This window comes from Falco punctatus, assembly GCF_963210335.1.
Source record: "Falco punctatus genome assembly, contig: scaffold_27, whole genome shotgun sequence".
In the NCBI taxonomy this organism is placed as follows: Eukaryota; Metazoa; Chordata; class Aves; order Falconiformes; family Falconidae; genus Falco; species Falco punctatus.
Window position 1 is genome coordinate 844,830 of NW_027660117.1, and position 16,659 is coordinate 861,488.

At 44.4% G+C, this 16,659-nt stretch overlaps 1 protein-coding gene across 1 annotated transcript; it reads left to right on the plus strand.

The window, feature by feature from the left end:
• Positions 1-7,968: 7,968 nt before the first annotated feature.
• Positions 7,969-10,121, plus strand: LOC308057943 (endogenous retrovirus group K member 24 Gag polyprotein-like). The gene is made up of 2 exons (XM_080411955.1): positions 7,969-8,026; positions 8,427-10,121. Exons 1-2 carry the CDS (start codon positions 8,008-8,010, stop codon positions 9,398-9,400), a joined length of 993 nt encoding a protein of 330 aa, XP_080268081.1. The 5' UTR covers positions 7,969-8,007; the 3' UTR covers positions 9,401-10,121.
• The last annotated feature ends 6,538 nt before the right edge of the window (positions 10,122-16,659 follow it).

A 16,659-nucleotide genomic window follows, 5' to 3' on the forward strand; every position in this document is an offset into this window, starting at 1 on the left:
ATCTTAATGTTAAATCATAATTTTAAGTCTTAGCGTTCAGTCTAAAGTTTAAATCACAAGTTGAAGTCTTAGGGTTAACTCTTTAGAGTTGCGTCTTGGGGATAAGTCTTAGGGTTAAGTCTTAACATTTAAGTCCTAAGGTTAACTCTTAGGGTTAAATCTGTAAGGTTAATACTTAAGGTTAACTCTTAGGGTTAAATCTAGGGTTAAGCCTTAAGGTTACATCTTAAAGTTAAATATTAAGGTTAAGTCTTAGGGTTATCTCTTAAGTTTAAATCTGAGGGTTATATCTGAGCGTTAATTAATAAGTTGAAGTCTTAGAGTTCATTCTCAGGGTTAAGTCTTCAAGTTACTTCTTAAGGTTGAGGCTTAGGGTTAAGTTTTAAGGTTAAGTCCGAATGTTACATCTTAAAGTTAAGTCTTAGGGTTAAATCTCAGTGTTAAGTCTCAAGGTTAGGTCTCAGGGTAGAAGTCGTAAGGTTGTGTCTTAATGTTCAGTCTTATTGTTAAGTCTTAAAAGTTATATTTTAGGGTTCAGTCTTAGGGTTAAATTTTAAGGTTAAGTCTTCAGGTTAAGTCTTAAGGTGAAGTCTTATGGCTTGAGTCTTAGGGTTAAGTCTAAAGTTTAATTCATAATTTGAAGTCTTAGACTTAAGTCTTGGGGCTAAGTCTTAGGGTTAAGTCTTAAATCTTAGGTTTAAGTCTCAGTGTTGAGTCTTAGGGATAAGTCTTTGAATTAAGTCTTCAAGTTTTGTCTTAAGGTTTAACCTTAAGTTTAAATCATAGGGTTAAGTCTTAGGGTTAAGTATTGAGTGTAAATCTTAAGGTTACGCTTTAAGGTTAAGTCTTAATGGTACATCTTAAAGTTAAGTCTTAGCATTAAGACTTAGGGTTAAATCCCAGGGTTAAATTTCAAGGTAAAGTCTCAAGGTTAAGTCTCAGGGTTACGTGGTAAGGTTGTGTCTTAGGATTCAGGCTTAGGGTTAAGTTTTGAAGTTAAACTTGAGGTTAAGTCTTAGGGTTAAGTCTCAGGATTATGTCTTAGGGATAAGTCTTAATGTGAAGTCCTAAGTTTAAATCTTAAGCTTAAGTCTTAGGGTTAAGCCTTAAGGTTAAGTGTCAGGGTTAATTCCTAAAGGTTAAGTCTTAAGTTTACATCTCATAGATTGAGTCTTAGGGTTAATTAAGTCTTAAGTTTACATCTCATAGATTGAGTCTTAGGGTTAAGTCTTCATCTTAAGTCTTAGGGTTAAGTCTTAGAGTACAATCTTGAGGATAAGTCTTATGGTTAAGTCTCAGGGTTAAGTCTTAATGTTAAGTCTTAAGGTTGAGCCTTAAGGTTAAGTCTTAGGGTTAAGCCTTAGAGTTATGTCTTGGGGATAAGTCTTAGGGCTAAGTCTCAGGATTAAGTATCAAGGTTAAAGCTCAAGGATAAGTCTCAGGGCTACGTTTTAGGGTTAAGTCTTCAGGTTAAATCTTAGGTTTAGGTCTCAGTTTTCAGTTTTAGGGATAAGTCTTATGGATAAATTTCACGACTAAGTCTCAGGGCTGAGTATTAAGGTTAAAACTTAACCTGAAGTCTTAGGGTTAAGTCTTATGGGTAAATCTTAATGTTAAATCGTAATTTTAAGTCTTAGCGTTCAGTCTAAAGTTTAAATCACAAGTTGAAGTCTTAGGGTTAACTCTTTAGAGTTAAGTCTTGGGGATAAGTCTTAGGGTTAAGTCTTAACGTTTCAGTCCTAAGGTTAACTCTTAGGGTTAAATCTGTAAGGTCAACACTTAAGGTTAACTCTTAGGGTTAAGTTTAGGGTAAAGCCTTAAGGTTACATCTTCAAGTTAAATATTAAGGTTAAGTCTTAGGGTTATTTCTTAAGTTTAAGTCTGAGGGTTATATCTGAGCGTTAATTATTAAGTTGAAGTCTTAGAGTTCATTCTCAGGGTTAAGTCTTCATGTTACTTCTTAAGGTTGAGACTTAGGGTTAAGTTTTAAGGTTAAGTCCGAATGTTACATCTTAAAGTTAAGTCTTAGGGTTAAATCTCAGTGTTAAGTCTCAAGGTTAGGTCTCAGGGTAGAAGTCGTAAGGTTGTGTCTTAATGTTCAGTCTTATTGTTAAGTCTTAAAAGTTATATTTTAGGGTTCAGTCTTAGGGTTAAATTTTAAGGTTAAGTCTTCAGGTGAAGTCTTAAGGTGAAGTCTTATGGCTTGAGTCTTAGGGTTAAGTCTAAAGTTTAATTCATAACTTGAAGTCTTAGACTTAAGTCTTGGGGCTAAGTCTTAGGGTTAAGTCTTAAATCTTAGGTTTAAGTCTCAGTGTTGAGTCTTAGGGATAAGTCTTTGAATTAAGTCTTCAAGTTTTGTCTTAAGGTTTAACCTTAAGTTTAAGTCATAGGGTTAAGTCTTAGGGTTAAGTATTGAGTGTAAATCTTAAGGTTACGCTTTAAGGTTAAGTCTTAATGGTACATCTTCAAGTTAAGTCTTAGCATTAAGACTTAGGGTTAAATCCCAGGGTTAAATTTCAAGGTAAAGTCTCAAGGTTAAGTCTCAGGGTTACGTGGTCAAGTTGTGTCTTAGGATTCAGTCTTAGGGTTAAGTTTTGAAGTTAAACTTGAGGTTAAGTCTTAGGGTTAAGTCTCAGGATTATGTCTTAGGGATAAGTCTTAAGTTTAAACCTTAAGCTTAAGTCTTAGGGTTAAGCCTTAAGGTTAAGTGTCAGGGTTAATTCCTAAAGGTTAAGTCTTAAGTTTACATCTCATAGATTGAGCCTTAGGGTTAATTAAGTCTTAAGTTTACATCTCATAGATTGAGTCTTAGGGTTAAGTCTTCATCTTAAGTCTTAGGGTTAAGTCTTAGAGTACAATCTTGAGGATAAGTCTTATGGTTAAGTCTCAGGGTTAAGTCTTAATGTTAAGTCTTAAGGTTGAGCCTTAAGGTTAAGTCTTAGGGTTAAGCCTTAGAGTTATGTCTTGGGGATAAGTCTTAGGGCTAAGTCTCAGGATTAAGTATCAAGGTTAAAGCTCAAGGATAAGTCTCAGGGCTACGTTTTAGGGTTAAGTCTTCAGGTTAAATCTTAGGTTTAAGTCTCAGTTTTCAGTTTTAGGGATAAGTCTTATGGATAAATTTCACGACTAAGTCTCAGGGTTGAGTCTTAAGGTTAAAACTTAACCTGAAGTCTTAGGGTTAAGTCTTATGGTTAAATCTTAATGTTAAATCGTAATTTTAAGTCTTAGCGTTCAGTCTAAAGTTTAAATCACAAGTTGAAGTCTTAGGGTTAACTCTTTAGAGTTACGTCTTGGGGATAAGTCTTAGGGTTAAGTCTTAACATTTAAGTCCTAAGGTTAACTCTTAGGGTTAAATCTGTAAGGTTAACACTTAAGGTTAACTCTTAGGATTAAATCTAGGGTTAAGCCTTAAGGTTACATCTTCAAGTTAAATATTAAGGTTAAGTCTTAGGGTTATCTCTTAAGTTTAAATCTGAGGGTTATATCTGAGCGTTAATTATTAAGTTGAAGTCTTAGAGTTCATTCTCAGGGTTAAGTCCTCAAGTTACTTCTTAAGGTTGAGACTTAGGTTTAAGTTTTAAGGTTAAGTCCGAATGTTACATCTTAAAGTTAAGTCTTAGGGTTAAATCTCAGTGTTAAGTCTCAAGGTTAGGTCTCAGGGTAGAAGTCGTAAGGTTGTGCCTTAATGTTCAGTCTTATTGTTAAGTCTTAAAAGTTATATTTTAGGGTTCAGTCTTAGGGTTAAATTTTAAGGTTAAGTCTTCAGGTTAAGTCTTAAGGTGAAGTCTTATGGCTTGAGTCTTAGGGTTAAGTCTAAAGTTTAATTCATAAGTTGAAGTCTTAGACTTAAGTCTTGGGGCTAATTCTTAGGGTTAAGTCTTAAATCTTAGGTTTACGTCTCAGTGTTGAGTCTTAGGGATAAGTCTTTGAATTAAGTCTTCAAGTTTTGTCTTAAGGTTTAACCTTAAGTTTACGTCATAGGGTTAAGTCTTAGGGTTAAGTATTGAGTGTAAATCTTAAGGTTACGCTTTAAGGTTAAGTCTTAATGGTACATCTTCAAGTTAAGTCTTAGCATTAAGACTTAGGGTTAAATCTTAGGGTTAAATTTCAAGGTAAAGTCTCAAGGTTAAGTCTCAGGGTTACGTGGTCAAGTTGTGTCTTAGGATTCAGTCTTAGGGTTAAGTTTTGAAGTTAAACTTGAGGTTAAGTCTTAGGGTTAAGTCTCAGGATTATGTCTTAGGGATAAGTCTTAAGTTTAAACCTTAAGCTTAAGTCTTAGGGTTAAGCCTTAAGGTTAAGTGTCAGGGTTGATTCCTAAAGGTTAAGTCTTAAGTTTACATCTCATAGATTGAGCCTTAGGGTTAATTAAGTCTTAAGTTTACATCTCATAGACTGAGTCTTAGGGTTAAGTCTTCATCTTAAGTCTTAGGGTTAAGTCTTAGAGTACAATCTTGAGGATAAGTCTTATGGTTAAGTCTCAGGGTTAAGTCTTAATGTTAAGTCTTAAGGTTGAGCCTTAAGGTTAAGTCTTAGGGTTAAGCCTTAGAGTTATGTCTTGGGGATAAGTCTTAGGGCTAAGTCTCAGGATTAAGTATCAAGGTTAAAGCTCAAGGATAAGTCTCAGGGCTACGTTTTAGGGTTAAGTCTTCAGGTTAAATCTTAGGTTTAAGTCTCAGTTTTCAGTTTTAGGGATAAGTCTTATGGTTAAGATTCACGGTTAAGTCTCACGGTTGAGTCTTAAGGTTAAGTCTTAAGGTCAAAACTTAACCTTAAGACTTATTGTTTAGACTTAGGATTAAGTCTTATGGCTAAATCTCAGAGTTAAGTCTTAATGTTAAGTCTTAAAATTAAGTCTTAATTATAAGTGTTAAACTTAAGTCTTAATGTTAAGTCTTAGGGTGTAAGTCTTATCATTAACTTTTAAATTTAAGTTTTAAGGTTAAGTCTTAATGTTAACTCCCAAGCTTAAATCTTAACGTTAAATCTTAGGGTTAATATTATGTTTAACTCTCAGGGTTAAATCTCAAGGTTGAGCCTTACGTTTAAGTCTTAGGGTTATGTCTTATGGTTAAGTCTTAGCGTTAAGTCTTAAGGTTAAGTCTTAGAGTTAGGTTTTAGGGTTAAGTCATAGGGTTAAGTCGTAGCGTGAAGACTTACGGTTATGTCATAAAATTCAGACTTAGGGTTTCGTCATACCTATCATAGGGTTAGGTAATGACTAGTAATTCAAAAACAGCCATGCAATTGTCCATGTTCCAGAAACACTTCTGTTCCGGCTGTTGCAAAGGCCCCAGCAATGTCCATAACTTACAGCCAATTAAATTCTTCTGAAAAATTTGTGTTAGTTTCCAATGAAGAATTAACGGGTTGTATGAAAAATGGTAAACAGCTTCTGAAGTGCTGCTTCGTTGTGTCTTGCAGATGAGTAATACTGCAGCATTACACTGAGGCCAGTAAGGTGCTCCCCTTCCATCTTCCCAAGCTGGGAACTACTCTCTACAGGATAGTATCAAAGTATACGCACATTTTAGAGTTAGGAGAAACACTCTGAGTTATTAACAACTAATGTTTTTTCTCATATTACAGCAGCTATCCAGCTAGAGAGCACAGTGTAAGGTTTAAAACCACTATTTCACAAGAAAGTACATCCAAGCATACCTTAATAAGCTGGGCCAGAGAAAGAGGTGCGGAAGAGTCGCCAATCTATTCAGAAAAATTAAACACATATTCAAGTTCTACATACACGCCTACTGCTGTATGAAAGCCCGCACTATATCCTCTGAGTGCCACTTAAAGAGCCACCTCCAAGCCAGTGGAATTTAGATTTGTTCAGAACAAAGTACAAACCTTAAAGGGCTGAAGTATGCCTGCGTTGTTAATGAGAAGAAACTAAAGTAACCAACCCCTCTTGAGATCAATCTATCGCTCAGGATACCTCAGAGCGGGACCCTGGTCAAATGCTCACAACTGCTTAAAAGACGGAGGGTCAAGGAAGCTGTCCATTTTCAGCTCAAAAGGATCTAAAAAAAATATTTCCTTTCATTTGAGAAGGAAGTGTCACTACAGGAAACATTGTCAGTGCAGTTTACAAATTAATCAGTTAATAGCTCAACATTTTCTAAATGCACACAGGTATGGTTCATGAACGCAGTATAGTTTTTGCGCTGTCTTTCATTTACTTTCATTAGACCCCAAGTTCATGAATTTCTAGATGAAGTTATCCTAAGAGCTTACAAAGTGATCAGATCCCGTGACCTAGAGCTCGTGTAATGCATCACACCATTCGAGTGAAGAAAAAGCAGTTATACTTACAGATGAAAACCAAACACCACCGCAAAGTAAGGTTTGTACTATGAGGGCTATTTTGAAATGCATCGTTGCACGTAGCATTCCACCCAAGGGCCAAATGGAGATCTAGGCCATTACCAGTCAAGTATCTCCTCGAGTTACTTATTCATGTCTTAGCAGCAGAACGACTGTTGCTAGGTAGGGCCTGGCGGCCGGAAGATCTCGCGCTGTACGGAAACACAGGGCCCCCCTCCAGGTAGCCAACAGCTTTTGGTTTATGATGTAAGCAGACGGAAGTGACATTGTAAACCTAGGCTATATAGTGCCGCGTCGTTCAGCAATAAACGCCATTTGCCATCCACCACATTGGTGTCTGTGAGCTGATGGACCGCGCGGCCAGGGGTCGGCCGCCGTGCCGTTCCTGAACCAGGTCACTGCGTGCCTCAAAAGGCAACAAGTGGTGCCGAAACCCGGGAAAATCACCTGGAGTCGGGTGAACGGCGGCCGGAGCGGCAGGACCAGCCCGGCGGGGAGGACGCTCCCGGACCAGCCAAGAGGATGGAAGCTCTTGCGAAGGTCGTATTACAGCTGCATAAGCAGTGGGGTATTGACTGTAAGCCCAAAGATTTTACTCTCGCAGTCGCGAGACTTTTGGAGCTGGGGGCCATTGACCAGCCGGTGGATATACTCCACCCAGATGTGTGGGACAAATGTTCCTGTGCTTTATGCGATGAAACAATGTCTACTGGTAGTGGGAAAAATCTGAAAGCGTGGGGGAAAGTCGTCCAGGCTCTCCAAAAAGCTAGACACGAGCAGGAGACCTGGAAAGCTGCCAGGGATTTTCTGTTAACCACCCCACGGGTGGGAATTGGGGCGGCTACGCAAACCTCACGCCCCCCGGCTGAGGAGGGTTCCGTCGACCCTCAAAGCCGACAGAAAAGTGACGCGCCCACTCAGCGTCCGAAAGACTCTAACATCTTCAGCTCACCCACAGATTCCTCGGCGAACTCCTTTTGGGGCAAACTGGCGGCAGAGGCCAGGGGCGCTGAGGCGAAAGCTGAGGCTGAAAATACACGGATTGAACCACCACCATATGTGCCCCAAGATGGCGCCGAGCAGCAAGAAGAAGGGCGGGGCGAGACCGCCCCCGGCGGGAGCAGGGGGGGAGCGCTAGAGTTAACAGGCGCACACAGAGGGGAGGGGGAGGAGAACGGGAAGGAAAAGAGTGATTGGCATGACCAAAAAAGGGAAAAGAGCACGAGTGAGGGGCAGAAAGCTAATCAGAATGACCCTCCCCAAAACCGTCCTTATAAGGCAGGCACCTCCCCAAGTGGAAGGCAGGGCGGGCAAAAAGGGAAAGAACCGCCCAATTACACAAGAAAGGGGAGGGGCCGAAGCCCGACCACATACCACCAGCACCCGGAAGTGAACAGTCAGTCGGACTCTGACTCCGACTCAGACTCTGCATGGGAGACTTGGCTTGCAAATACAAAGACCAAAATATCACCACTCACAGGGAAAGAAAAACCTAAGGGGACAGAAATTACTCTCACTGATTGGAGAAAAATACAAATTGCATGTGCCGATTGGGCCCCATCGGACGCACTAGCATTCCCAGTCCGAGTGACGGACGGGGGACAGAGGGTTCATTTGCCCTTAAGCCCTAAGGATATACAAGTGATTGTTAAAGCAATCGCGGGCAAAGGACTCAATTCGGCCATGGTCTCCACCCTCATATGTTGGGGCTCTTGCTGTATTGAATGATTATACTGAACTTTGAAGTAAGTGGAAAAATACTGAAGAAATAAGACAAGGTCACGACCAGAACAGTGGAATGAAGAGGGAGGAACAAATTGCAGATGCTTGCACAAAACCAGAGCCAGCAGGACGCGATAAGAGGAGCTGGGAAACGGCAGAAAAGAGCCTACGTGCCAGAATGAGCAGAAACAGAAATCTTGCCAATAAACAATTGTTAACCAATCATATTATTTTACGCTTGTAAGATAGCCAATCACATTATCGCACGTTTATAGAATGCCAAAGTTTACCTGGTTTGTACAATAAACGGATCAGATCTTGAACTCCATGAGTATTTGAATCTGACTCCCGCTTGCCCGAAATGCCCGCAGCACTCATAGATGGGGTTTTTGGGGGAGATGATTTGCTCCCGTTCGATATAAAACAGACCTGTAGGTTGATTTTTGACGGGGCAGGGATGATTGTGTTTAAACAAGAATGGGAAGAGAACTGTGCGAGGCAGTTAGCCCGAGTAACCGGAGCGGATCATCCGCTACACGGCTCCAGCCTACAGCGGTTGATGGGTACAGACCCAACAATGATTACCCCCCAAGCACAAGCCCAGGGCCTGCGGGCCCATGAAGTTATGGCAACCACCCGTGCAGCTAGAGAGGCTATTCGCACAACCTCTAGAGTTATTGCCAAGCCATCGCCATGGTCCACAATAAAACAAAAAGAAAGCGAGAGTTTCACACAGTTTGTAGATCGCCTCCAAGCAGCAGTCGATTCCTCGACCCTGCCCCCAGAGGCAAAAGGCCCGGTTGTCGCAGACTGTTTGCGGCAACAGTCTAATCTAAAACCCAAGGAAATCCTGCGATCGCTGCCACCTGGGTCAAGTCTCGCAGACATGATTGAACATGTAGTGAGCGAGGAACACCTGGCCCCAATCCAAGTGGCCGTTCGTGCACTGGCTAGCGTGATGATATGCCCCAAATGTGGCCAGCCAGGCCATGCGATGATCAATTGCCCCCAATCAGGAGACCCGCCAACGGCACTCCCCCCGCAAAACCGATCTAAAGGACCATGTTGGGCCTGTGGAAAGAGAGGGCACCTCGCGAAGGAATGCAGGCTTAAAAAGCAGGGAAACGGGAAGGGGAGGGGGCCCCTGGGCCGCACACAGCCCTCTCCCACTTGGGATGTCAGGCGGCCCCATTACACCAACCCCAGACAGGGGGGGTCACTCCCGAACCCGTTGCCCCCGCAGGAAGCAACCAACTTTATGGCCCAGCCAACGACCCCACAAACCTGGCCTCCGTCCCAGGGACAGCAGGGACCGCCCGGTGGGGGCGAGACCCCTGGGTGGCCCTTGCAGTAAGGTGTGACAACCCGCCAGTGGTGTGGGGGATTTGTTCCCTCCATAATTCCCTAAATGGTACCACCATCAGTATCCCCTTTTTGATTGATACCGGAGCAGATGTTACAGTCATTCCTGAAACGAGCTGGCCCCCACCTTGGAAATTGGAAGACGCCTCCACGGTGGGCGGAGTCGGGGGATTAACCCGAGCTCGGAAAAGTGCTCACTTGGTAGCAATCACGCTCCACACAGAAAAGGGACCAGAAAAGACCATTACCCTCTTCCCATACGTCATGTCAGGAGTCCCACCCCTGTTGGGAAGGGACGCCCTAGCCTTATTAAAAGCCAGAGTGACAAATTTACAGTAAGGGCCACTGCCGTACACCCACTTCCACCGATCAGACTGACATGGAAATCGTCCGACCCAGTCTGGGTCGAGCAGTGGCCCCTGTCAAAGCCTCGAATGGATGCCCTTCTTGAGTTAGTTGACCGCGAACTGCAACGGGGTCATATAGAGCCTTCCACTAGTCCATGGAACACCCCAGTCTTTGTAATACCCAAACGAGCAGGCGAGGGGTTTCGTCTCCTCCACGACCTGCGTGAGGTAAACAAAAAAATCCAACCAATGGGTCCCGTTCAAACACTGTTGCCCATGAACTCCATGGTTCCGGAGGGACAACCTTGTGCTGTCCTTGATATTAAAGATTGTTTTTTCTCAATATCTCTGCATGAGGCGGACAAAGAGCGGTTTGCTTTTTCTGTAGTGTCTCCAAACAGCCAACGCCCTAACTTACGCTTCCAGTGGAAAGTGCTGCCCCAAGGAATGATCAATTCACCCACTATCTGTCAAATCACAGTGGATCGAGCACTGGCACCGGTACGGCACAGTGACCCGACTGCGACTATCATTCAATATATGGATGATATCCTGATTGCCGCACCATCAGGCAATCAGGTAGACCACCTGGTGACAATCATTTCAGAAACCCTCAAGACAAACGGGTTTGAAATCGCAAGTGCAAAAATTAAAAGAGGACCCTGTGTCAGTTTCTTGGGAATGGGAATCACAAGTTCTTATATAACACCTCCTCAAATAAAAATCCGTCGAACCGTTAAAACACTCCATGATATGCAACAGTTAGTGGGGTCTTTGCAATGGCTCCGCAATGTTGTCCTGATCCCTCCCGAAATCATGGCCCCCCTGTATGATCTTTTGAAAGGGAAACACCCATGGGAACAAAAAACTCTGACGACAGAGGCAGTAAACTCTCTCGACTTTATCGAACAACAGGTGTCATCAAACACGCTCGCCAGGTGGAACCCAGCTATGCCACTCGACCTGTATGTGCACTTCACGGAAGGGGGGGGAGTAGGAGCGCTGGCCCAAGGCCCTCCTGAAAAAGCTCAGCCAATACAATGGATAGTCCTGGGAAAAACGTCACGTGCTTTCTCTCCAGGAGTCGACTGCCTCGGTAACCTCATCATGAAAGGCAGGAAACTCGCCCTAAGGCATCTGGGCATTGAGCCAGCCAGAATATACCTACCCTTTCGCAAACAGCTCCCAACACAATCAGTGGCAATGTCAGAATATCTAGCTATAGCCCTCGCCGGATTTGGGGGGGAAGTCCGGTATGCCACAAAGCCCCCCTGGACTCAAATGCTAGCTATTGTCGACGTCGACCTCCCACGGAAAATCATGGACCGGCCCCAACAGGGACCAATGGTCTTCACAGACGCATCCTCAGCGACCTCAACTGCGGCAGCAGTATGGCAGTCGGGAGGAGAATGGCACTGTGTCAAAATGACCGATCGTGCGATCTCTGTCCAACAGCTGGAAGCAGCAGCTGTAGTGCTGGCATGCGGTCTGTTCCCAACAGAACATCTCAACATAGTAACTGATTCAATGTTTGTGGCCAAGCTTTCCTTAGCCATGTCAGGGCCCGGCGTGTCAACATCAACAATAGCTCTGATGCTAGAAGAAGCACTTTTTTCCCGAAAGGGCACTATATCGGTTATCCATGTCAACAGCCATAACCCAATCAAAGGGTTCTTCCAAATCGGCAACGACAAAGCAGATGCCGCTGCAAAAGGGGTGTGGACACTGAAAGATGCCCGCCAATTACATGAGTCCCTCCACATTGGAGCTAAAGCGTTAGCAAAGAGATGTGGGATCTCGGCCACTGATGCGAAACATATAGTAGCTACATGTCCCCACTGTCAAAAAGCACCATTGTGGTCTAGCAGAGTCAACCCCAGAGGTCTTAAAGCCGCTGAGGTGTGGCAGACAGATTTTACGCTCTGCCAATTGCTAAAACCTCGAGCATGGCTAGCAGTAACTGTAGACACATATAGCGGGGTGATCGTAGCGACACAACACCTTAAGACCGACGCAAAGGCAACCATCCAACATTGGCTAACAGCCATGGCGTGGCTTGGCATCCCTAATCAGATCAAAATGGACAACAGCCCAAATTTTGTGTCTAAATCAGTCCAGGCGTTCGCTCTGAAATGGGGTATTACTCTGATACACGGTATCCCATATAATAGTACAGGACAAGCCATAGTCGAATGGGCAAATCAAACTCTGAAATCTAAATTAGAGGTATTAGCAAAAACAGAAGGTTTTACCAACGTCATTCCCTCAAGGGACCAGGCACACTTATTAGCAACAGCCCTGTTAGCTTTAAACCAGTTCCCCAGGGGAGACGAGGTGAATAGCCCTGCCCAGAAGCACTGGGCCACTCGAGCGCTAGAAGAAGGTCCGTACGTCATGATCAGAAATGAGCTAGGAGAGTGGGAACAAGGGTGGAAATTAGTTCTGACAGGGCAAGGGTATGCTGCGGTCAGAAAAGATAACAGAATCAAATGGTGTCCACTTAAGTCTATCAAGCCAGACCTTCAAAATAAAACTAATGAAAACTGTGAGTTTTTATCTGCAGGACCGGATCATCGGACACCCCCGTAACCAGTATACCCTGGTGACAAGAGAAGACGACGAGTCGGCAAGCGGCCTGTCCGCATCTGAGAGCTCTGCACCGGCGGAGTCCAGACAACGGCGAAACAGCTACCGCAAGGCGGGGCTGCGATGTTTTTGTGTGATCTCAATTTTGGGGTTCATAACGCCGTCTAGCGGCTTGTATGAACATCAGCCGTGGGAATGGGTACTGGCAAGATGGGAGGACCAAAAGATACTGCAAAGGATAGTTACCCCGGGTTCCCCTAGTTTTCAAGTATATCTCTGTGACCTAATCCTCTCAACCCCCTGTTCGAACACTATAATGTATTATGTGTGTCCCAGCTCTAACCCCGGCAAATCTTACTGTAACGTCCCTAATCAGTATTACTGTTCTCGCTGGGGCTGTGAAACCATTGCATCTGGCCGGAAGGTAGCGAAACCAGACCCGTTTCTTAAAACCAGTTGGGGACCAATAGGCTGCACCCCTAGGAGACCAAGTGGGATGGGAAGGACAGTATGCCAAGGGAAATGTGACTGCCAACATATTTTCTTAAACGTAACCAATGAAAACGACCTAGGATGGACATCGGCAAAACTTGGGGCGTTAGATACTGGCAACCCGGCACAGATAGGGGGGGACTGTTTTTTATTAAAAAACAGGAAGTAAAAAGCAGAACAGCGATTGGCCCCAACGTCGTGATCAAAAGCGATAACCAGCAAAGAAAAGAAAACTTGCAGACTGCCATGCCCGCCCCAGCCGATCCCTTACTAACCAAGCAGATAGTTCCCTCAAGCCAACCTAACATGAACCTTCACCATTTACCCGACAAGCCATTTTTTAGCGTGTTAGATGCCACCTTTCGGTCGCTGAATCAGTCAAACCCGGATCTCATGAATTCCTGTTGGTTATGTTATGACGTATATCCCCCCTTCTACGAGGGCATTGCCCTTGATGCTTCCTTTGATTATTCATCAGACAGCAATCCAACCCAGTGTAGGTGGGATACACCATGGAAAGGAGTTACCTTGAACCAAGTCAGGGGCCTGGGCGTATGTATTGGTAATGTTGCCCTAGCAAGCTGGGATAATGCTGTCTGCGCAAGAACCATTGCGGTTGACAAGACCCGTAAATGGGTGATCCCATCCGCACCCGGAATGTGGATCTGCCATCGATCAGGAGTAACTCCCCGTGTGTCCCTCAAAATTTTTGACGATTCTGCTGACTTTTGTGTACAAATTCTGATTGTTCCTAGGATCCTATACCATCCAGAAGAAGAAATGTACCGCTACTGGGGAGAAGCCAATAGCAGGCTTCAAAAAAGAGAAGTACTGACAGCTGTAACAATAGCAACGCTGCTTGGTTTGGGAGCAGCCGGCACGGCCACGGGAGTGACCTCCCTAGTGACCCAGTGACGAGGCCTGCCTCAACTGCAAGCTGCCATCGATGAAGACCTACAAAAAATCGAGAAATCCATTACCTTTTTGGAGTAATCCCTCTCCTCGCTATCAGAGGTTGTTTTGCAGAATAGACGGGGATTAGACCTCCTGTTTATGCAACAAGGAGGCCACTGTGCTGCCTTGAAAGAGGAATGTTGCTTCTATGCGGACCACACCAGAGTAGTTAGGGACTCGGTGGCCAAATTGAGAGAGAGATTGGCTCAAAGAAAAAGAGACAGGGAAGCCCAACAAGGGTGGTTTGAATCATGGTTTAAGCAATCTCCGTGGCTAGCCACCCTGATATCCACCTTGGTAGGTCCGATTGCAATAATCCTGCTGATACTGATCTTCGGACCCTGTATATTAAACAGGCTTGTGTCCTTTGTCCAGAGCCGGCTAGAAAGGGTCAACATCATGTTTGTAGAAGACCAACAACTGCTTTAAAAATGTACTTGATCAGTATTTCCCCTGATTCTCCCTGGCTCTCCCCAAATATCCCAAGCTACACTCCATTACCCCCAGTCGCTTCCCAAGTGCCAATTCCTCAGTGTGCCTTATCTTTGTACTCTTTTTTAGAAATATTTTTACTATTTTAGCCTGTTGGGTTAAGCGGGGGGGGGGGGGGGGGGGGAAGGGGGGGAATGTTGCTAGGGAGGGCCTGGCGGCTGGAAGATCTCACGCTGTACGGAAACACAGGGCCCCCCTCCAGGTAGCCAACAGCTTTTAATTTATGATGTAAGCAGACAGAAGTGACATTGTAAACCTAGGCTATATAGTGTCACGTCGTTCAGCAATAAACACCATTTGCCATCCACCACATTGGTGTCTGTGGGCTGATGGACCGCGCGGCCAGGGGTCGGCTGCCGTGCCGTTCCTGAGCCAGGTCACCGCGTGCCTGTGAAGGCAACAGACTGTGTTAGTTTAAATTGTTTGCAGTAGTCATTGTATTAAATTAATTGTAATTGGCTACAATGCTGGCTTATCTGTTTTTGAGTTTGCTGCCCAATCTTTAAATCCTGGTAGGCTGACAAATGGGACAAGCTGGTTAGAGGAATGAGCCTCTTTCCAGGGAAAGCTCCACTGACTTGAACTTTAAGCCTAAACTATCACCTTACTGCGTTTACTTTGTGTGTGTTAATGCTTACCTGATAAATATATTTCAGTCGATTTATCAGTTTAGTTACAAGTTGGAGTAAGTGGTCCTTGGCTATACGTAAACCTCTCCTCTGGTTTTTTAACATGTTGTGTGTCATAACACTTACTGTTGTACTTCGATACAAACTGGGAATGATTCTGGTAGTGTTGCAATCTAACGGTAATACTGCATCATCTTGTCTGTGAAGAGAAGGGAATCAAGCCGACTGTCGCTGTTCTACCAGGCAGGGTGGACACCCGAACAGCTTCGGTCTCAATGCCCAAGCCTGGGCCCAGCCCAAGAAACGACTGGCTGCTTCAGTAATTTGGCCATAAGGTATTAACTGGTTGTGTGGGAAGGTGCCTAAACAATACTGTCTGTTCTTTGCTTTGGTATGTCTCATCTGTAATGGATTCTTAAACGTTGTGTGTTGCAGGAGGCTTGGAGAGGCTGTGCTGGTCCCTGGCTGGCAGGCCATGCCCTGTGGCAGGGGCTGGGGTCTGCGGGCGGGCAGAGCTGCGGTGTGCAGAGGCGCAGCCCGTCCCCCGCTGAGTCACTCTGCCGGCTGCTCCGGGGAGGCTGCTTTGAGCAGCGCTTTTGCTTTTGTATTCCTCTTGCTGAGAGGCAATGTTTTACTTTTGTTCTCATGAGATTTTGTCACGTTAGCTTTAGGCCCGTTTCTCACTTATTAATTAAACCTGGTCTGCGAAGGACTGGGGCTGCCCTTCTTCCACCCGTGCTGTGATGTCATGTGCAGATTTTGTATGTAAAGTCTCTGCTCTGACATCATGGCTGACCCCTGTGCAAATACCTGTCTTGGGCTCCAAGTGCAGTATTTTATACACCCGTTCAAGCCACCCACCTTATGGTAATTACAGCATGACAGGATTTCCCTTGTTTGCTTATAGGAGATTTGCATGGAATAGGGTTTTAGGCTTTAAAAAGGTTAGGATACAGCCCATCCCCTACTTCCCTCTACTTCGCTGATCCAGTTATCCTCTTAAAGGAATTAGAATGGTATGACACTACTGGCTCTTGGGGAAAAAAAAAACAAGTGACTGTTTTCTAGTGCTGCGTTACTTTTTAGGTGCTTGTACATTTGTTTTGGTGTCCCATTCCCTTACCCTGTGGTTCATCCTAGTATCTTTTCATATTGAGTCGAGGCCAACCACTGTGTCCCTCACCACTGCTCCTTTCGCTATAGGAGCAGGCAGATAGGGCAAGTAAGAAACAGCGGTAAAAGTGCCAAGCAGAGGATTTGGTTCTCCCTTTCCCAGGCATCCCTTTGATTTGCTTTGTGACTTATTCCATGGTCCTTTATTACCTCTTCTTTAAGAAAAGATAGGTATTTACCACACTGCCATAACATGAGCTTTAATTAACCCACAGCTGAACAAAGCAAACCAGACCTAGCACAGATAGTTCTGTCATTCATTGGCATGCTTTAGGCGGGTAAAATGGGAGGAGGTTTACCCGGAGACCTGTCTTCCCTAGTTGTTTAGCTCCTGGCACCACCACCTATCCATCACCTGCCTCAGTCCTACCTTTCTTTTCAGGGTTGTGAAGATTATCAAGGCATATAGGTTGTGTGAGGTCTTGATTTTCGAGCCTTGCTTCTTTGGAGGAGATGCCCTTGTCTGCACAAGGGGTGAGGCATGTGTCACTGTAGATGTCCACCAAAAGCTGGACACCTGGCCATCCTGACATGAGGTGTCTTGAAATAGATCTGTATCAGTCATGCCAGTCTATACA